Source organism: Nipponia nippon, unplaced genomic scaffold (assembly GCF_047370975.1).
Source record: "Nipponia nippon isolate SJK-2023a ecotype South Korea unplaced genomic scaffold, ASM4737097v1 scaffold_2, whole genome shotgun sequence".
In the NCBI taxonomy this organism is placed as follows: Eukaryota; Metazoa; Chordata; class Aves; order Pelecaniformes; family Threskiornithidae; genus Nipponia; species Nipponia nippon.
Window position 1 is genome coordinate 50,931,531 of NW_028262336.1, and position 22,596 is coordinate 50,954,126.

General features: G+C 39.4%; 1 protein-coding gene across 6 annotated transcripts in view; it reads left to right on the forward strand.

Moving 5' to 3' along the window:
• Positions 1-22,596, forward strand: part of ARHGAP6 (Rho GTPase activating protein 6) — a 334,845-nt gene that overhangs the window by 297,015 nt on the left and 15,234 nt on the right. For all 6 annotated transcript variants that reach the window (XM_087758599.1, XM_087758602.1, XM_087758600.1 and 3 more), the window contains 6 exons: positions 4,719-4,975; positions 9,557-9,752; positions 12,806-12,861; positions 16,589-16,739; positions 17,877-18,025; positions 21,351-21,530. In XM_087758599.1, coding sequence (XP_087614725.1) covers positions 4,719-4,975; positions 9,557-9,752; positions 12,806-12,861; positions 16,589-16,739; positions 17,877-18,025; positions 21,351-21,530 — 989 coding nt within the window. The remainder of the gene's footprint in view (positions 1-4,718; positions 4,976-9,556; positions 9,753-12,805; positions 12,862-16,588; positions 16,740-17,876; positions 18,026-21,350; positions 21,531-22,596) is intronic.

Below are 22,596 nucleotides of genomic sequence, written 5' to 3' on the forward strand. Positions count from 1 at the left end.
CAGTAAACCCTACAGGTGATCTGAGAGGCCTGCTCAGAAAAAATAATTACTTGTTAAGCGATTTGTTGAGCAACTGAGAATCATCCCTTCTGCTGGTGTTTCTGTGTGGAATGTAAATACTTGACAGGTTCATCCACAGGGCCTTAGCAGAGCTGCTGTATACGCTGGAGTGTCTGAGAAAAGGCCTTTCTGGTAACTCTGTGGCATATGCAAATCCAGCAGTAGATGTTTGATTTTTCTTTAGTTCAGAATTCTTGAAAACGTCTTCCATGTTTACTTCCCAGCCATGCTCAGTAAATTTAGAGGTATTTCTTAATGTTTGCATTTGTTCTTCAGTAATTCAACCTATCACGATGTTAGAATGCCTTGGCATAGCCTAAGGAGAGAGCTGAATAGATGAAGTTTCTTTTTTATTATAGTTTATCAGAAACATGTTTTTCTCAAGCCTTTCCAGCACCCCACTGTGCTTTTTTGAAAACTTCAAAAATGTTTCTCATGTTCTCTAGGCATACGAAAGGTTTTTTTTAAGCAACACCCTGTCATATTTTGTACTGAAGTCAACTAAAGGACTGAAGAACCTCTCAATTTTTTAAAAAAAACAAAGACCTAGCCACAGAAAAAGCCTAAGTAATTGCAAAGGCCTTATATCACTCCTTGAAGGTCAGTGAGCTCTGACGAGCTGGAGAAGGGAGTTTCAGCCTTAGAGCTGAGGCTGTGAGAACATTGTCTTATGTTGAGTCTTCTGGAGTCAGTGCAGGGTTTTGACGAACCTTCAGATGGAGGGAGTTTTGCTGTTCCAATTATGGATCGAGGTTTCCATTTTCTGTATTTTCTTGCTTCCATCACTCCCTCTAGAGATCCAAAGTAATTAATTTCAGGTAGCAAAACGGAGTTACCCAGTCTGGCTAGCTGGAGAGGTTGACTTAAAGACCTGTTTAAGTCCATTTAAATATACCTTTTAAAGCATATTATTCTCTGAGCTGTCTCCCACTCTGTTCCTATCATTTAAATAGAGGTAGTACAAGCACCTCATTAGATCTTGGTCACAAGGTTTTAGCAGCTCAAAAACAGCACTTAAGCTGTACTTAAGAAAAAAGCACCAAAGTGCTAAGGAGACTATCCAAAGTTGCTGTATTGTATGCTGCTCGTGTTATTGACATTGACAGCCTCATTAGGGTCTAGAGATAGACCTCACTGGTTCTTAATAGACTGCTATGGTTTGTGGGATGGAAACCACAATTTTCACCAGCTGAAACTTCAGAGAAGTCTTCGAGACTGTACATAGACGGGGTGGCATGAGGCCATATGGATCAACATCCTGGATATCAGGATTTGATTAGGAAAGAAAAGGATTTCTGGTCACTGAAACTCTTATTTGATCTGGCTGGGAGTTTTTCTGTGACATGCTGCTTTTTACTAGACAATGATGATTTGCCATCACAGAAAGATTTCTTAGGAACATACCAGTTTCGATCAAAATTCTGTTAAGAAACTTCCTTCAGCTGCAAGATAGACTTTCTGGTAAAAGAAATCGTGCACTTCTCCAAAATAGCAATTTGTCTCCTGTGCCAGTAAACACTAAAAATGAGAATGGATCAAAATTCAAGTCCTTGTACACTGCTGCTCAGGCTAAGGATATGAGTCTGTGTTTCCACACTGATTGCCCAGTCTGCCAGGTTGTTTCACGTTTTCACATGGTGCTTTCTGCAAAATTTCTTTTTAAGCTGCCCACTCTGATGATTGAAGAAGTGATCAAATTTTTGTTGGTTTTACAGAGAGTAACTAACTTAGTAGCTTTGGCACTCACTTAGTATATGTACAACAGACCAAAGTTTTGAGTCCCTGCTCTAAGGAACTTTTCTTCATACAAATTAAACATCTCCAACAGTAGGGATCCCCAGCCAACAGCAGGAAATAGGCAGTTGGAGCTTTTAGCTTGATTGTGAGACCAGAGCCTCAAACGTACACATCTTATATCTGAGTCAGGGCCCTTTCTCCCCCATCAATGGGTTGCTAAATACTTTGCATGACTGTATCTCTTCTTTTTTTTTTTTTTTAATGAACCTGAAATGTCAAAAGGGCTAGCATTCACTCTAATGGACATGACATTACCTGTCCAACAAGAAAATTGTTGGGATTGAATACTTCTGAAGAGTGGTGGACAAAACATGCTCCCCACAACCACCCTTGACAGCACACACACGCAGACACAGACTACTTTTGGTGGGAACTTGAGCCTGTAGCCAATCTGCGGAGTGTGCAACAAATTCTCTTAATTTCAACAAACAAGCAAAAAAGTTACTGGTTTTGCCAATTCTTTAACGTAATTACCACTGCCAGCCAGCATCACTTCCATCTGTATTTAGTCTGAAAATCAGCCACTTGGTTTTCATCCAGCTCCCCATCTCTGCCAGACATTGAGAAAGCGGGGAAGCGGTTCATGTCCTCTGAGAAGGAGGCCCACAGCACAGCAGCCTAGAGCAGAGGTTCAGTGTCCTTTCACTGCTACACAGGCACATTGAGCAAGAGCAATTAAAAACCTGGTGTCCCACACTTGAGGGTTTTCAAGGAGAAGCAAAACCTATCTCAAAATACCAGCCTTTACATAACGAAGTCAAGGAGAGGGTCATTTTAATTAAATTCCTTTAATGAAGCAGTGCTGAGATCTCATCTCCTGCTGATCTTGTCCCAGTTGATCCTAGTGCTGTAGGATCAATGGCATCAGCATGCTGTCGGGTGTCATTGGGCTGCATACTGCTGTCCCATCCCAATTTGAAGCACAAGTGTCTGTGAGCCAAAACCGGAGAAATATTTCACGTTCAGGATTTCATTTGGCTCAGTGGCTTTTCTCAGGAAATGTTGTGGAAGGACAGATAAACAGGGATGCTGGAGGTGTTACTAAGTACCCGGTTAGACAGGCAGAAGGGGAGACATGTTGCATATGTGCGTTTCAAGTTTGTTATCTTAAATGTTCATTGGGAAGATAATTCAGGACAGTAAAAATTTTTTATACTAATACTCTCACCATTTTATAGACACACTCTGCTGGGTACAGGAGGGATGGGTCTAACTCTGGACTCCTGGAACTGGCAATCCCCGCATTGCTTAACACCCATGTGATGATGTTCTTTCTTGTCCTAAATTAAATGCAGACGGTTTTAGATGTCATTCTACTCACAGGTCACCTCCAGACTTGCTTGATATGTGAGGCTCTGCTTCCTGATTTAGTTTTGTCTGGCCACCAAAGTTAGTTCATGTCTTAACGTTTCATACTTCTAAAGAGCAGTAATGTTTCTCACCAAATCAGAACAACAGGCCCTTGTCTCTTTAGTATGATAGGCTAAGCGTCCCCATTCAAGATTCATAAAATACACTCTTCTTTTCAATACCTTATTTTAATTTTAATGATAATGCAAGCCTAGATAAAATTTGAAAGTGTCATCAAAGCTATAGTCAGACTTTAAGTCCCAGAAGGAACTTTGGCCTTTAATTATTTAGACGATTGTGGCAAAAGGGAGGATGAGTATATAAGGATTTTTTTGTTTGCCTTTTTTTGTTGTTGTTCCTTTTTTCATACTTGAAAAAAAAAAGTCGCTTTTAATCTCTGGTGCTTTATTTATTCCTGATACAGGCAGGTCTGAAGCTGGAACGTAGTAGATGTTGCACCCATTTTTACCAGGATGAATAGAGTCAATAGCTATTTTTTCATTCCATTTGAGCACAAAACAGTTCTGGTTGGCAGTCTGGCCCAATGATTTTGGTTCTACTAATCTCAGATAGGTCTAGATTTGAAACTTAATGGCGAAAATGTCAATGTTAGTTGTTGTTGGCTGATTCACTGTAGAGCATTTTTCTGTTTTGTAAAAGATTTGAGCAATTCACTTTGAGACCTGAAGTATATGCTGATTTTGTATGTTACAGTTATACTGATGTGGGATAGGATTATGTTCTTTTTGTTAATTGAGAGAAACCTGTCTTCTCCTGTATTTCTATATGTCCATATATATTTTTATACTGTTACAAAGGACCTTTATACTGATATACTACTATTAAACTGGTTTAATCTTACCAGTATGTTAAAGCACTATAGTTCTTGTATATAATTAAAACGGTATTCTTGAAGGCTTAGCCTGAATAGTGGATGCATTTACAAGCTCCCTGTACAGGTAGCTGCTTGCCCTCCTGACCTGTAATGAGACCCATGCATGTGCCTGTACCCCTTGACTCTGGTGCCCTGCAGCGTTTGTGAGAAAGAAACCTCATGAAGGGGTCTGAAACATGAGAGAGCTGTGGCATGGTCCAGCTAGGCTCCCCAGCCTCAGGATTAGGTTACTGGAACCTCCGATGGCCCACTGCACCATCTAGAAGTAGCCAAAGGTGCCTGACTTCCAGTTGCTTTCAGTGGAAGTCAAGATCTTAATTAGATCTGTTCCCAAGTGATTTTCTAAGATTCTGTGTGGTATATCTTGCATGATCCAACTGGAAACAGGATTCAGATACCATGGGCTACAATTACCTGGCACGTCTCCACTATTATTTTATTGTTTGAATGTCGTTATTATTATTATTATTAAGCAGTCCAGGACTTCATTGGAATTATTATATATTTAAAGGGACTTCAGATTGTTTTTCTTTTTAACAGCTTAATACTTAATTCTTTTTGTACTAAATAAATATCAGATGTTCAGTAAATATTAATTTTTTTGTTGTTGTTGCAGAATTTATTCCCCAGGCTTTTGGAATGCCCTTGTCCCAAGTGATTGCTAATGACCGGGCCTACAAGCTCAAGCAAGACTCTCAGAGAGAAGAGCAAAAAGATGTTTCAGATTTTGTGGCCTTTCTCTTGCCGTTCGGAGCTAAAAGGCAGAACAAAGAACTTTCAAGCAGTAACTCATCTCTTAGCTCAACCTCAGAAACACCGAACGAATCCACTTCTCCTAACACACCCGAGCCAGCACCACGAGCAAGGAGGCGTGTAAGTAGACCCATCACAATGTGGTGCATGCCAGTAGATGGAGCAGGAAAAAAACCCGTTGTGTCTGTCTGTGGATTGTGGAATATTTCTTCTGTCATGTTTGAACAGTGATTTTTCATTTCAGGTGGAAGCTGACCTGGTCAATACCAGAAAATTCTAACTGTAGTGGAAATCTTTCTCTGGTGCTGGTGGGAAAAGATCATATGGACTGTGCAAGTCTGTTACAGATCACAAAGTGGCAGGAAATTATTTAGAAGTCTTCCTGTTCACTCCCTTTATCTACTTCCTCCTGTCTAGGTCTTTCAGATTTAACAAATTCCATCCATCTTCAACCTAATTTTTTCAGCTGGGGAAACTAAACCTATGTGATTGATATTTATATGGATACTTACGTTAATCTAGCTCCACAAACTTGGAAATAAATCTAACTATTAACCCCTATCCTAATATTAATAAAAATCCCTATGGTCCAATTCTGATCATGTCCTCGGTGGTAAGGAAGAAGTTGTCAGAGTAAATTTGTACCAGGCTCTTTGAAGGACATTTCTGCATACAGGCTATGAAGATGCCTTTGGCAGCAGAACACTGGGTTGAATGTTAATCCTGCATATAAGATAGGTACCTGGTAGACCATTTGTTTGCAGGATTCTGTTCCTTGTAAGTAAATTTTATGCTCTGAGCTTTCCAGTTTTCCAGTACTGCAGCTAGTAACAGTAGTAGATTATACTTTTTTTTTTTGTTACCATGGGATAGAGGTTCTAGAATTACTGCTTTTTAATTTCATTTGCAATGGAAGAAGAAAAAATTCATAATAAAATACTTTCAATAAAAACCCCTGTTAAGTAATCTGACAAAGAATTTGGGGTACAAGAACAGACCCTGGAAAACAAAATATTTTCTTAGGATCCTCACCTTCTTTCATCCCTAGGCTAAAACCTGCTTCAGAGAAATGCTATGTAGGGCTCTTCAAGCCACGGTGTTAAGAGGGGTAGAACTGGAATAAATTGCAAATCAAGGGAAGATTGAAGAGCCCCATGACGTGCCTTCTTTCCCTCTAGCTGTCAGCTGAAGCTTGAAGTGTACATTCTGTCTGCAGATAACTGAGGGCATGATATTTGAAGATGTTTTCATTCTTATATACGAATAATGCACATCTGTTGGCCTGTCCAGACCATATGAACAGGCAGCTGTGTTCACACAAAAGTGCAAAGTACACTTGAGTATAAGTGTGAAGGGAAACCCATCAACTTCTTTCAGAATTTGGCATAGGCAGTGACAAAAAATAGAAATGCCCTGTGTACGCCCATTGGCTTCAGAAGCTGTTTTCATATGAGGGAAAGATAATTCATGTGTCCAGATATGGGTCATCTGCTGTCCTTTTCACTAAATGAGGTAAGGTTTCTGACATGCATTTCACCAGCCATCGAGCAGAAGGAACCTGGATCCTTTGTTACATCAAAGGCATAGAACTCCATCAGGACCAAGTTTGTAGAAGCCTGTGGGGGTTTTGCTTGTTTGGCTTGGTTTTTTGTTGATATCAGGATTGCAGCTTTCAGGGTGTTGAATTTGAGCCTTTAGTCCATAGTCATGAGGATGCAGTAGCACATGGTTCACCTACAGAGAAGTAAGAGTAGACCAAGGTGAGCAGTGTGATGTTGAGGGAGCTGGCATTTTCTCTTGGGAATGAACCTCAGTTATTCAGTAATGTACTTCATGAATTGTCAATTATTTAACATTCATATGAACTCATGTCCCATATCTTGTCTGTCTTTGACCTTTATACTTCTGCTTATCAGTGTACTTACTCTACTCCCCTGAGACTTTTTAGGGGATGGTAAGGAAGCTTGGACTTCTCTTTTATCTCTTGGGCAGTGTTGCACTGTTCATTTTCAAATGTATCAAGGCAAATGCTTAAAAAAAAAAAAAATCATTAGTACATTCAACTGATACAACCAGTTTTTCACACAAATGCTGCACAGACACCTGGAGTGCAGTCCTCTTAAACTTAAATTGGAGGGATTGTTTATCACTGTACCATTCACTTCTTTCCAACTGTGTCATTCACTTTTGTGTATCCCAGTGAGTCTTCAAAAACTCAGCTGAGGCTTTCAGTAAGGGATATAAGGTAATGCTGACTGCAGAGTTCATAGTATGAGTGCTGTGGTTATCTCTCATCCAAGAGCTAGACAGAAATCACTGTTGCTGCATTTTCTGTGTAGGATTTTTGTCCAGCAGTTGGAAGTTGAGACCCTGGTCATCCAGCAAGGCAATTTCTGTGTGCTTATTGTAGAGAATATTCCAACTTTCTGTTAATATCTTTATATATATATATATATATAATGCAGCCAAAATGTATTCGAGGATCAGGATCTCAGTCATACTGCTTTTCTACTCAAATAGCATAATGTATGGAGTGAAAATGGATCTGCCATGGATAGTACTTGATCCCATGCATACCCTGTAATATTGCTCATCTTTTCAAATGAGAAAAGCCTTCTATAACCCTTAAAAAGTAAAGAAAAGCTTCATTTGACCTTCATTCCACACCTGTCCCTCTGGCCTTCATTTTCTTTTTGCTCTTTCCATCTCCTCTTTAATCTCTACTTTCCTTCATGTTTCTGTGTGCTTAGCTTAAGACTTGCCTAGTTTATTTAGATTTTGAGCTTGTCATGGTGGAGCAGGGACTGGTATCCATTATGTGCAAAGGTAATGCCTAGTAGATGGAACGTGATTTCTCTTCGGTTGCTGGGCACTGCAGTCCTAGTAGCACTGTGTCTGTTAATAGTCCTGGAGTAGTGGGCAGCAACGTGCATGATCTCCTGCATCATTCCTCAGCAGTCATATAGGTCTGGCTGAGCCCAAACTAATAGGTCTGGCTGAGTTTGAGCGGGATCCATGGAGTATGTTGGTAGTGTTTTCCTGTGCACTTGGAAATTTAAAATCAGAGGTGGCCTGGACTTGGTATTGCCAAGCAGTGCTGTACTTAGCCACTGAACTCAAGGTCACTCTTCTTAAAGCCAGCTCAATGCCCCAGTTAATCCACAACTTTGATAAAATGCCCAAGGATAATGGTGAACTGACTGTATTTACATCTATTTTAGGGATCTGAATCCGACTTAAGTGACTCGCTGATAATAATGATTCATGAGGTGAGGATGCTTTGCAGACAGGGAGGGAGCAGTAAAGGCAGGGTATAAAGGAGGGCACCTGTCACACAGGAACTGCCTGGGAGCTGCAGCGGTGAGGATGATGTTAGGATTTTCAGTGTCAGTTGACTAATGTTGATGTCTGAAACCCCAAACTCTTAAAAACAAAAGAAAAAAAAAAAGAAAAATTGTTCAGTTGGAATTTTACACACATGTATCATAGCCAGAGATTCTTGTTTGGTTTGGGGGTTTTTTTTTGTTTCCTTTTGGCAGGAAATGGTGAAGGGAATCAAGCAAATGTACTTCTGAGAGACATCAGAAATCAAGGTCAAAGTTGCATTCTAAAGGGTCCAGTAATTGTTTAGAGATGTGGGTCCAAAAAAATCTCAAAACTTCACTGTGTTTTATTTATAAGTCTTCCATGAGTTGTAAGAAATGGAACTATACCTGATAAGTTAGATGCTTTTTTTTGTTTTAAGATATTCTGAACTAAAAATTTTTAAATGAATTTGAAATCTCAATGGACTTTGTGTGAGTTGCCTGTGAGTTGGAAATCTTTGTAAAGGTCGGTTGTCTAGGCTGATGGAAGAAAATACTTCCAGAGCTTGAAATTCCCTAGCAGTTCTACAGTTCTCATTTAATAGATGTAGAGATCTCACCAGCAGTGTATGAAATACCTGTCAGCAGAACAGCATGCTTTTAAGAAATTAAGAGCTGTCAGTTTTGAATGGGAATTTACATTTTCTTTATTATATCTTAGGATGACATGCTGGATCCCTGTACAATACATTTTATGTTACGGTAAAATGTATCCTTTTTTTCAGAAAGAAATAAAATCATTCACAATAGATATTTTTAATGAGAATTATCTAAAAATATTACCCTTGTACTTCTCTGGTGTGTCTTTGTTCTGTGATAACATGGGATTATTTCAGTCTCTGCAGTTGTATGTTTTTGTGTTATTAGTTAACTGTATGTGGTGTATGGTTGTAAATCTATTTGCATCATTTTCACTGATACAAAGGCCCAAGCTGCAGAAGTAGGGAATCAGGTTTAAAAATGTGTATATATCTCCATGCGCATAAATATTGTACTGCTGAGGTGCACGCACAGACCATGATTCATCCTTGTCCTGCAGTATGTGCAGGCTTACAACAATAAAAAGGTGGGCTGAGTGAGTAGAAAGCATTTATTTTTCTCAATTTCTAATTTGTATTCCTTGTAGTATGGTAATAATAGCATTGGTACCATTGTTATTTTCCCATCCATTACACTGGTATTATAACTTGATTAATTTACAAAACCTGTGTAGCAAATTGTATTTTTATATTAGTTTGTTTAAAATGCAGGTAGGCAAAAGTCTTTGTTAGATAAGGTCCTGTGGCATTTAGATTTCTCCAGCCATACTGATTGTTCATGTGTGTGTATTTTACAGGGCGCGATGTCTGTGGACTCTATTACAGATCTTGATGACAATCAGTCACGACTGTTAGAGGCTCTCCAGCTCTCTTTGCCAGCAGAAGCCCAGAGCAAGAAAGAAAAAGCAAGAGATAAGAAGCTAAGCCTGAACCCTATTTACAGGCAGGTTCCCCGGCTTGTAGATAGTTGCTGCCAGCACTTGGAAAAGCATGGTAAGAGTATTTTGTTTTCCCAGGAGTAGCAGATATATTTTTACTATAATATAAATAAATGCGTATTTTGAGAAGCAGGCATATACTTCCAATTGCAAGGACATCTTTGAAAGCCAGACACTTTCCATCCTATTTTGCCTCTTGCTAAAGATACTGTCTCACAAATAATTACTTAGATGATATCTTCTCAAACTAAGGATCTATGCTACACGTTTGCAAACTGGCCCATACAGCATGGGGAAAGAGACATTTCTTGGAGGTTGTTCATCTCGTACTGGAGTGCTCAGCTCTGCAGGAGCAGCTCTTCACACCCCACGGGTTTACCCATACCTTGAGAATGAAAGTCTGAAATGTGCCAGTCAGCCTGGAGTCATTCTTTGCAAGCAGTGGACCTTAAGGTGTAAGAGCTAAAATAACTGTTTATAGTACAGTGCAAGACTTAACTAGAAAGAGCATTTGAAGATAGAGGCTCAGAGAAAGAAAAAAATCCCATGCTAAATTATATTAAGCTCCAAGAAGCTTTTTCCCGTTCACTACGAAGTTTGCAGGCTGACTACTCAGTTTGTCCCTGGCTTGAGTCCTCCTGACCAGCCTCAGGCTCAGGCCTGCTCTCTCTGAAGCGAATTATAAACTCCTGCCAATATTCTTCTCATGTCTTCATGATCGTCCAGACACGAACCTCCCACCAGCTTTATGTAATGCAGAAACAATAGTTAATCAAGGTATCTGTTCAACATCTCTCCCAATGTATCTTAGTCTTGTAAAGATTTTTAATGAGAATTGAAACAACTTGGCCACAGCAAGATGGAGTTATCTCACGGCCAGATAATAAACAAACCATTAAGTAATGGTGACTGCAACACCAAATGATGCATTTGATGCCTAATTTGACCAGAAAGAAATAATTTACTGACTCTGAATGAAAGGCTTTTGCAGATGAGGGACTGCAATTTAAACAACAATACGAAGCTTTTACAATACATAATTGAAAACCATGTTGCTTACATATATATAAAGGAAAACTGCGAAAGAGAGTCATTGTTAGCCTTTTACAGAGATTAGATACCATGGCTGACAAAAAAGTGTGGGGATGATTAATTTTGAGATGAATGACTTCTGTCCCTTTAAGCAAGGATAGCTGAGTTTGGAGAACACAAAAGATACTGAGTTAGCCAAAAAAGCCATCCAGCTGAATGTCCTTTGGATACTGTGATTTTATGTCACTTGAACATCTGTGATAAATTTTTTAATCCACTTAGCCCACTATCATAACAAAGATTTTTTTCTATACAACGTTCTTTACTAAAATATTTGCTTTACATTAAAGTTTCCTTTTGAAGAACATTTATGGTGGTTTTGTGTGCATTTTCAAAGAGTGCACTGTAGTATCTCACAACACAATAATATGAGATAATTTGGGGCAAATACTGATGTTCTTAGATTTTCAGTTTTAATCCTCCATCCACAAAACAGTCATCAGGATTGGTTGACTTTGAGGAATTTAAAGATTTCAGAAGACAGACACTACTGTTTGCTCGTTGGCTTTAGGGATAATAGAGGACTTTCTATTCTAGCAACAGTCATGTAGCAACATCATTCCAGGCTATATGATGGACCAAGTTTCTGATTCTGAAAATGCTTGCCTGTATGCATAAGTCCTTTAGGCCAATTTTTCAGCAGCAAATCACTTAGGGTTTTCTCACAAATGCTTTAAATTATTATTTTGAATGTTATATGACAAAAAAAGGTTATGATTCTATCCATAAAAGCCCTTGGCCTTGTTCACCTTCCCTGTTTTCCCTGGGATCATGTCCCAGAGTTGTAAAGGCTTGACGTCCTGCAGACCCGCAGTGTCAAGCAAATACTGTATGTTTGTGTGGGAACTGGTAACGAGCCTCCAGTTTTTGCCCAGTATGAGTATCTCCATCTCAGATGATTCTCTGCCGATATTCCTGGATTTACTAAATGTTATTCCACCAGTGTAATTTTCTGTTAACCAAAGACAGAAGAATTTGTTTTGCAAGGTTATTTTACACCTCCTGGATGTCAGTAGAGAAAATGAATGTTGCAGAGTAGCCTTTGTTAGACCACAAACTTTTCAAAGCTCATAGATAATTTCATCCTTTTTGCAAAAAATGTCTGTGTAAAATGATATTATGTACACAGCTGCTTAAGTTTCTAGGATTTCCACTCACATTCTCATTGCTAAAGACCATGTCACCTCTAAGGTGGTATTTACTCTCAAATATTTCAGTTTCTGTTACTCTGCGAAGTATGTCCGTTCAACAACCACGTTATTGTTTGTTTGATGTTCTGGTAGTATCTACAGGGCTAGAAGAAGATTTCAACTGACTTCTTATGGAATAGCAGGCAACACCCATTCCCAAATCACTTTAAGTCTGAATGACACAAGAGGCATACTGTCTGCACTTTGCCTTAAGTACAACAGTACTTCTTTATAGCTTTCCTTCTATATTGTAGCTGTTCCTACCCTATAAACTGCACACAACTCCCAGGTAGAGTTCTCCCCTCTCGTAATCTGCCTGAGTGCCCTACTTGTGTCCCTTTGAGGAAACTCTCAGCTTTGTCATGACAGGCACTATAGAGCCGGCAGGTAACCCCAAACACCAGCTGCTTCGTGTATGCAAAGACACAGCTCAGTGCCCAAGTATTTAGTTATTTTATTGCCTGTTTCCTTTGATGTCAGTCCTGGAAGTGCCACCTCAAAATGCTGAGCAGTGCCTCACTCTCTGCATACCTCTGTCCCTCATGGAGTAACAGTGGCACTACCAAAATGGCATCACAAGCAATATCACAGAGATGCCATTTTGCAGGTGAGGTGATGTGAGGTCCTTAAAAACTACAGTGGATGGCTTCTTAATCCACGACAACTGAGTTTTGCCTCAGTGTGGTAAGTACAAGTTAGTAGAGAAATACATTGTGGTTTTTTTTATTCTTTGAAGTACACGCATAGCCCAGATTGCTTTGACTCAATGCAGTTTTCAGCAGAAAATTAAACAATAAAATAGTTGTCTGATGTGCTACATTTGCAGGTCTCCAGACAGTAGGAATATTCAGAGTTGGAAGCTCAAAAAAGAGAGTAAGACAGGTGAGTGGATATGGATACGCTTTTCCCTCATCAGCTATGATACAAACAAACCTGATTTCTTTCTGTTAAGTGATTTCGTCCCTGTCCGTCACCTGGTGAAATTCAGGCTTTCTGGGTCAGTGACATTATTGGTTTTTTGATGGCTCATAACAGGCCATTTCCAGTCATCTTTTTCAGTTGGTGAAATCCTTGTCAGGTTCTCATCAGGTTAACAGTCTCTGTTTTTCTCTGCAGAAGTAGCACGGGGTTGGGGATCCAAATAGACTACAGTGATGAAATTTTCCAAAGGTTACACTGTAGGGAAAAAAAAATCTTGGCTGCTAGTTTCATCTCAGAAACAGTTGAAGCTCCCAAAGTAAACCCAAACTGTAAATCTTTTTTGGAAAACTCACAGTATGAGAAAATATGCAAGTACAGAACCATCTTGTTGACCCTCAAATCACTGCTCCCAAATATCACCTTTCTTTTACCCCTGAAAAACTTGAAGGCCAGAGCAGACCCATCCAAGTCCTAGTCTCAGCCAAATGTTGAAAAAGCAAAGATAGTATACAGTTAGGTTCCAGAGACAAAGTCAGAAGTGGGTGTTTCCTCAGCCCTAGATGTTGCATTGTTATTCCCAGAAGTTGGGAATACATGTTGAATTAGAGCAGTAGAGAATAGTGTTTAATGGTTGCATGATGCTTAGGGAGGGAATAAAATGTTACAGGAAAATACCCCTGCCAGGAAGTAAAAGACCAAAAAGATCAAACAGGAAAAAGCGAAAGAAAGCTTGACTGCATCTGATCCCAGAAATAATAGTTCTTTGTTGCAAAAACTACACAGTATAATGTTTGGCACTCTGGAAAGTTACCTTGAATAGCTAAACTGACTTGATTCTGGCTGGTAGGACAGTATAGCCTACTGATTTGTAGCTTATTCTCTAGCAGTTTCTATTGCTGAGTGACTGGTGTAACACAAAGCTAAAAACATTCATGGTCTGCAGAGGCAGATCAACACTGAACTAGATAAAGTATTGAAAAGTAAGTTGCCTGTCATTTACATTACAAGCTTCAATGTCAAAACATATATTATCATTCAGCATACAATTGCATCATACCTCTGGGGAAAAAGCAGAGGGCTTGTATAATGTACTTGTAAACTAAGCCTTACTTTGAACATCAATGACTTTCACCAATTTTTCTTTTACTGTGTTTTCAAAAGCTGAGAAAATCAAGAGATTTGGGTATTTATGTATTCTATTACATGGACTAATTTATTGAATTAGGTAAACTAATATATTTCATTAAACAACATGGAAGCATCAGTTTGGCCCTTGCAGTTACAATAATAAATGCTGTCAACATGAACACATGGGAAAGTCTGGATTCAATTAAAATTCCACTCATTTTCTGAACCATGGAAAGCCAAACCCAGTACTCAGATTTTGGTGTGCTTTTGCAGCTGTTCATTAGTTTTTCTTGTGTAGAAAGTAGGCATAGTTTTGTTTCCCTTCCTCCCCCAGTTAGAAAATGTCCTATTTCAACTGTAGTTTGTTGCAGAAAATACATAAGTAAGTAAATGCATGTGCCAGCGGGGTTTTTGGTTGGTTAGCAGGAAGAGAAAATCTAGAACAAGTGTGTCTATTACAAACCACCTCCTTCACATTCAGTGGGGTGTAGGACAAAGATTCCTGAGCTAGTGTTGACTCAAGGTGGTAGGTCTGGTACATCGGGATGCCAGCTTGTGCCCAGAAGCTATACAGGTGTTTGAGCAGAGCATCGTTGCCGAGTTTAGGGTGGGCAGCCCTCTGTACTAGGCCTGGTGACCTGGTGGCAGGACTGCAGGTGAAGCAACCTCCAAACCCTGAGGTTGAAGAGCGACATGGCTGAAGCTCTGCTTTCCCATCCTCTCTCCCAGCATGGATGTCCTCAGCTCTCACGTCTTCAGCTCCGGTGAATGCTGTAGTTCACCAGGTGTATTTTCCAAAAGTCTGAAAGTATTCCCTGTGAATGAAGTCTGAGAGACCTAAAGTTTAAACTTAAAAATATAGTTTTTAACAGCAGTGATACCTGGGCCTGAAATGTGGCCATGTTTCACCAATGATTATCTGATACTACCTAATTAGGACATCTCTGTAGGCCTCACAGGATACCAGATAAGAAGTGCCATATTCAAGACTGTAACAGCAATTTATGATTTAGACATCAATTTGGGACGTCCAAATTCCTGATGCAGTGCTAATCTGTTTCCTGAGCTGCTTTTGGGCAGTAAGTGCAGAAGCAGTCTTCTAGGTGGAGGTAATTTATGGTGCTCCACAGGGATGGTCCGCATTTGCCACCAGTCTGAAGAGTAGAATTGAGCTGGGAATGAAATCCCCAACTTGGCACTGGAAAATCTTTAACCACAAATCAGCAGGGGAAAGCATAATACTAGATAAAGAACAAATTCTGGTCTTTGTAGCATAATTATTCATTATTAGTAATGAGTGATATTAATAATGTTAAAAATAGTCTTAATAAATTAGAAAGGAGGCTGTAGTTTTTATAGAATACCTTTTACACCTATTATGAAAGCACAATTTCAGCTGAAAATATGGGATTTTCTACATTCCTCCATACTATACACACTCAAGATAGATTTGCCTGCGATCAAGATTTGCCACAGATTATCACAGACACATAGTTTGCTTGTGACTTACCTTCTTTCTTCTTTTTGATATGTCTGTAGTAATCCTGGTAGAGAAAGCTGATACCTCAAATTTCCTCTTGTTTAGTAAGATTTAGATATCATTACTCTCTGGGAAGTTATATGTGAGATCATGATACCTCATAATATTAGCAAAGATACAAATTCTTCCCAGGAAATAGTTTTAAAACATCTTAACTATTTTCAAAATAAAAAGACAGTAAAAGGTGGAGCTCCCAGCCTGAAGAAGGTATGCTGCTCTTGGTGCTGGGAAATCTCTCCAGAAAGGCAGGCTTTTATCTTTTCACAAGGCATACTGGATGTGGGAGAGGGATTTCTTCTGCCTTTGGGAAGTGTGATGCCTTTGAATTATACAGAATTTGTCTGAGGACTGTAGCTGGAAAAAAATTGCGATGCCTCGTAATGGTATTAGCTTGCTGTTTGTTAACTCCCTAATGACGATCACTTAGTGAATATAACTAAATTAGGGAGGCAGAACAAGATGTGTGTGGACAAATGCCATGAAGTCTCAGTGAACCTGGCTGCTTACTGCTTATGCTTAAATACGGTCTTAAATCACAAGAGAAATGTGAGTTTGGTGGATATTAATATTGTCTTATTATTAATGGTTTTGTACAAAAACATAAATGTTATGAAATGCAATTTTAGTCTTTCTGGTCCTAAAATCTAGGGATAATGCAGTAAGGTGGTACAAGAAAGCCTTGCAGTTTTCCTTGTTCTCCCTGGTTTCTGCCTTTGATATTAATCTTACAATTCTGCAAAAATTATATTTACTTGGGCACATTTTTTCATAAAAGAGTGCCATACATTAGCTGGAAAGAAAGAATCATATTTTACTACAGTCTGGTACAAACCTTAAGTTTATGTATCATGGAATAAGCAGCAATTAGACATGAATTATATCTTTGACCTTACCAAAAACTAGTCCTGTCCAATCTGAAAAGTGAAAACGAGTAAATCTATGTATTAAAAGGTTTTCTGTGTTGGGATGTACTAATTGGGACAATAAGTGACTGTGGTTTTGTGTCATGATCTTTTTCAGTTACGTGAAGAGTTTGACCGGGGCATAGATGTTGTATTAGATGAAGAGCACAGCATTCATGATGTTGCTGCTTTGTTAAAGGAATTTCTGCGTGACATGCCTGACCCGCTTCTCACCAGAGAACTTTATACACCTTTCATCAACACTCTCTGTGAGCTCTACAGCATCTTCATTTATCGATTTTCAAAAGCTTACTTGTTTGTATTCTTTGATCCCTGCTAACCATATTCTTTTTTTCTGTGCATTTAATACTCTAGCCTTGATTTTCTCCAAATATTTGTATAGTATAAATTTGCTGAGGTCTTTCCTTTGTTTTCATAGTGTCTAAGTAGAGCCCAGAAAACTAGAACAATAAAAATTTTGCTTATTATACCTATTTTTGTGTTAGTATATAGGATGTGATTTATGTTATCTATTAAATCCTGACCCTGTCGTTGGTTAAGCAGTAGCAGATGACAGACTCCCATTTGAATCCTGGTATCTTAGCACCATTAATGCTTTTAATTTTTAGAGTTGTTCACTGACCAAAATTGCAGTCTGGCTTCAAAAACTTAGCTTCAAAAGTTCAAGTTTCATCATATTTAATGGTCCTCAAAGCCATCATGTTAAGTAATCCCAAATGTGTTGCCTAAGACCTGAGTGCAGACTCTCACAGATTTGGGAAAAAGTAAAGTTGGACCCTTCAAGCTTAAGCTGCTGCTTGGTATGTGTTTTTCAGATTCTTTCTAGCCCTCATGTCTGAGATCCTGCCTCTCTCCCACCTTTGTCACTGGCCACTGTTGCATTTTAGATGGTTAAAGTGATGGTGGTCCTTTATATTTCTAGCTGCTTTTTCAGTCTCCCGGTATCTCTGCAAGGTGTGAAATTGTAAGAAAACCCATTTAAAATGGCTAAAGCATGAGCCTGACTGGCATGCTTCCCAATGGTGCCCTGTATATACCAGTAGCTATACCTAAATGAACGGAGCAAGTAGAAAATTAAGCAGAATTTTTGTGTCCAGTGACAGTGATGGAGTGTGCAACATGGATTTGGCTCTCTTATAGGCTGAGAAAAGATCCTATGAACCTGTGAGCAAAAAGTTGACCAAGCAAGGCAAAAATCCCGTAACAGTATTTGTTACACTTCTGATATTTCCTTAGAGTTTTCTCATTTTTTTCTGACATTATAAAGAAAATGATCCTTACACAAAGCTATTCTTATGCCTTCTTTTGGGCTGGGAACAGTATATTTGTTCTGCTTTTAGGTTAGTTGGAGTGATTTTCTTAGAATGTATTTTTTCCTCTCTCAGTATTAGAGCCAGATGAACAGCTAAGCACCTTACAGCTTCTCATTTATCTTCTACCTCCCTGTAACTGCGATACCCTACACCGGCTGCTGCAGTTCCTGTCCACAGTGGCTGGCCACGCAGAAGACACCACAGACAAAGATGGCCAAGAGGTAAGTCCTGGTCACTTGTGTCCTTTGACTTTGCTTAATTCATGATCTGAAAAGAGATCTTTAAAGCTGTGAAACAAACACGGTGGTGGCATACCCCTGAAAGATGAGACAGGTTTCATATTCTTGCCTGCACATTTGCCATTTAGTTGTTTACTATGTTCTGAGGGCTGTGAAAGTTTAATTTTTATATGACTTAATCAGTGAAGCATTTACCACTTCCTTTGGGAGATTCACGGAGTAACCAACCTTGTTGTTAAGAACATCTAATGTTATCCATCCTTTTTCCCCCCCTTGTTTTATCCTATTATATTCTATGGAAAAAATACTCACATAGAAAAGTGTCAGGCATTCAAGGGTATGCTTTTTCATTCTCTGTTGTTGCGTTCTTATATGACCTTTGGACATAGCAGTTCACTTCTTGGTTCCCTTAGCTTCCTTGTGTGCCCTGGGTAGTGAAGAATAGAAAATAAAGGACAGGAACTCCAGCTGTGTCCTTGCAACTGACAGAGCTAATCACTAGTTGGAGTCAGGGTCCATCTTTGCCTGGTTTCCCTCTGGCCTCCTTACTGTTGCATTCTGGACCAAATTCAGTGGAGAGGTTGGAGTGCACCCACCCCACAGAGACAAGAACACCCATAGCCGTGTGGCTGAGCTGTACTTCTGAGCGTTCACATGTGTGCATCTGCGCCGTTCACCCTAGAGAAGATCTGAAAATCCAGGCTTCCCATTTTCTACCAGGAAAATGCTTGAACTAGTGGGCTGCTCTGCAAAAGGTGGCAACTCTGTTAACGTTGAATGAGATGGATGCAGCCTGTCACTGCTTGACAAAATTGTACCAGTTTATCTGTGGGAAGGACCTCTCTGTCCTCTGAACTGCAGCAGAGACTACTTCTGAGGTTACTTCTGAGACTCTTCTGAAACTCCTAGAGAATTTTGTCTTCCAGATGGAAAACCCTGCTGACTTCTGTCAAATTTGAACACCTTTTGCAGTTGGCTGGTTTTAACAATTGGCACTTACAGATGGAGTTTTGCCGAATTTCTGCCTCAAGTCCTAACTTTCAATGTGCTGTATGTGACTTCAAGGCCTATTTAACTTTTAAATCCACTTTAATTGCTGTTGTTTTTGTCCTCAGCAAGGAGTTGATAAAAAAACCTACACGACTATGATGGAAAGCATTTAAAAAGAGCAGCCTGTAACAATTTTACTAGGCTTAAAAACATGTATAAGCCACCTAAGGTTGTGGTCCCCCTGGTCCTGCCAATTCTCTGTTGCTTCAGGAATGTACCCAAGAGGATCTTATTGCGGGGCTACAGGATGCTGCTTAAGAGAGTAGGTTTGGCCCAACAGTTGTATTAAAGGCATTTTCATTCCCCTTAGCAGTACATCAGCTCTGCTACAGGTATTTTGGCAAGGCAAATTTAGGTAAGCTATCTTGGCAGTATTGTAAGCATCAGGACTATTATGTGCAGCTGGATACCTTTTATAGATAATACAGTATTCTGCTCACAATTATTTAGGCTATTCATGAATAATTAAGTGAATAAAGACCTACAGAGCAAGAAAAAGTATTTTATCAGACTGCTATCACTGGAAGGAAAACAGCCAAGCTTTGGCACATGGGCCCTCTTCACGATTTCTTTCAAAAGCCCTTCTCTCAGGAAGATGAAAATGGGTGACTCACTTCATTAAAATTACTCATTCAGTTCATTTCAGTGGGTATGTTTACAACGTCTTTTAAGGGATGCCCCAAGGCTGCCCTTAAGAAAAGACTCACTGTTTGTACAAACAGCCTGCACATGCAGATCCAGGCACAGACAGAGGCTGCCCCTGGCACGCTCGAGGCACCGCATGCCCGTACATCCTTGGTGGTTCAGTACTCTGACACTGTTTAAAAAGCAGGTCACCCGAAAAACAGCCGGGTGCATGGTGGTGTGCAAATAAGGGAGTGTGCTGTACGTGCAGTCATGCTGGGATGAGTCTCTAAACAAAAAGCCAACATGTTTGTTAAGACTGCCCATGCACCTACTTAGTGCAGATGTCTTTCCAAGATTACATAGTGGTCCCACTGATAAAAGGAGAAGCTCTTTTTGCTGTCATCTCTATGCTGTCTAGTTGAGATCTGTAAAAAAATAAACCAGATGCAGTTGGTGCACAGTTGTAAGTTTGACTAGAGTATTCAGTAAATGACCAGCTACAAAAAAAAAAATTAAAATATTACTTTGAAAAGATTTGTTTTGTACCACTTATTTCTTGAAATGCTGTTTTTATTGCCTCTTTTTGGTGCTTCTTCCTGTCCTTTCTTTAAATCAGTTAGTTCAAATGTAACTGAAACAAATGAAAAATAACTCTCATGATATTTTTTTGTTCTTTAAAAAAAGCCTGCAAGAAATACTGAGTCAACAGCTGAAATTCACTTACAGTCTTATATAGTCAAACTGCTGGCATCTTCTTCTGCATTCCCAGAATAGCAACCAAGTGGAGACACAGAGAGGAAGCACATGACCCCTGCTTTTTGCTCCGTCAAAAGAATAGAAAGGAAAAAAAGTAGTCTAATCGCAAATATGATAATGAAAATTTTGATTTAATAACCTATATGACATATTTTTGCACTAATTTCTGTTTAGTCTAGTATGTGTTCCTAGCCTTCCACTTCCTCCAAAATCAGGTTACTATTGCTTTTTGAGCACAAAGTTATAAAAGTCAGAAAAAAGTAAAAAAACCAACAACAAAAAACAGAAAAATCCACCCAACAAGTAAATGTTTGGCATGTTCTAGGAAGCAAGCAAAAAGACAGGAAAATACTAATAAAAATAATGAGCATGCTCCTTAATTATCTAAACTGTTTAAACATGGAAAAGTGTGTTTTTCCTCACTGTATCTGTTTCAAATCATGAGTGCTACTTGAGAAAGCTAACAGTTTTCAGTATTTGGTCCTAAGAGACAGTAATATGCTGAGATGGTGAAGTAGGAAGGAGGTTTCCCTGGGTTCAGAAGTATGCCACTGCCGAGCTTCCAGGGAATTAAGGGCAGGCCAGCACTTCCACCTTCTACTCCTCCAATCCGTTTGAAAATATATCCAGAAAATCCACAGTGCTTGTTGCAGAGATGTCCAAACAAGGTGTTTCAACATTTCTAAAAATTGTTCACTTTTTATTTGACTAGCGCTCGCTTTTGGTTTTGATGAATGAAGCGTCTGCTTCAAATCAGGAGAAAGAGAGTGTGTGTGTGTGTGTGTGTAGGGGTGTATGTGTAGATGTGTGTATATACGTATCTGCATACGTCAGAACCTGGGAGACCCCACCTCATTTATATTCTGTTTTCTAGATTACTGGGAACAAAATGACATCACTTAACCTGGCTACCATCTTTGGGCCTAACTTGTTGCACAAGCAGAAATCCACAGACAAAGAATTCTCAGTTCAGAGCTCAGCTCGAGCTGAAGAGAGTACTGCTATTATAGCTGTCGTACAAAAGATGATTGAAAACTATGAAGCCCTTTTCATGGTAGGTGGATGTTTCTTCACATTACCTCTATGCATTTTTAAGTTAAATGAGGAAATAGCTGGTTGGTGTTAAAGTAGACTAGGATGAAATAAACTGTGGAAACTGCATTAAATTAGGGTCAATTATTATTGGTAGAAAAAGTAGTCTTCTATCAAGGAGAACACTTTGCAGTAAGCAACACTATTAAAAATGTGTACTTATATCTGGCCTGGAATGGTTTCAATGTAGATAAGAGTATCTTCTTTAGAAGATTACTGTCTGTGGAAATGATTGGGTTGGCTATTCAGTTGTATACTAAACAACGCACCAGCATTGCTCATTAGTTTTGAAGACAAGACTGAAAATGACCTTTCATCTTTCAGTTTTGAAAGTCAGGGAGCCAATTTTTCTGCAGATCCTTGGTTAATTTAAGGAACAGCCTCCCCTACCAAAGGCTTTCTTGTTGGATGGGGAGGAAGGACAAAGCTTTCTCATTTGTCAGTTGGATAAGAGGAGTAAAGCATAAATCTGTGTAGTTCCTGAGTTCCTTTCTGTTCTCTTGCTGAAGCGAGGAAGTTCTTCATGAAAGGGATGATGACCTTGGACTTGGACATGTTGCTTACTTATGATGCAGCTTAGTTAAATCACATTCCTCATGCCTAGCAGTTAGCTGGACAGTTCATTCTGTGACTTTGCCTTTTCCTCTTTCTGTCTACAGAATTGTAAGTCAGCTCAGTATGACTTGTGCCTGAGAGCGCCCTCCACTGGAGTAGCAGAGGCCAGTCAGACCTAGTGGTGGGCACTATCCTGTCTTCATTTTAGTAGGCATACATGTCTTAACAAAACCAGTAGTCTTGAAAAGGTGAAAATAGCTTTGGTTGTTGTGTCTTGAAACTAAACAGTACTGTATGTTACACTGAGGAGACTGGTTTCCAAAGCAAGAGGGAGAACACTCTGGAAACCTCCTTTAATGCTCCAGCAAAGCTGGGTGCTAGGTACCTTGATGGGAGAAGATGGGCAAGCCTGGACTGTGGGCATGTGGGACTGATGGCCACATAGTACTGTAAGGGGAAGGTATCTACCAGAT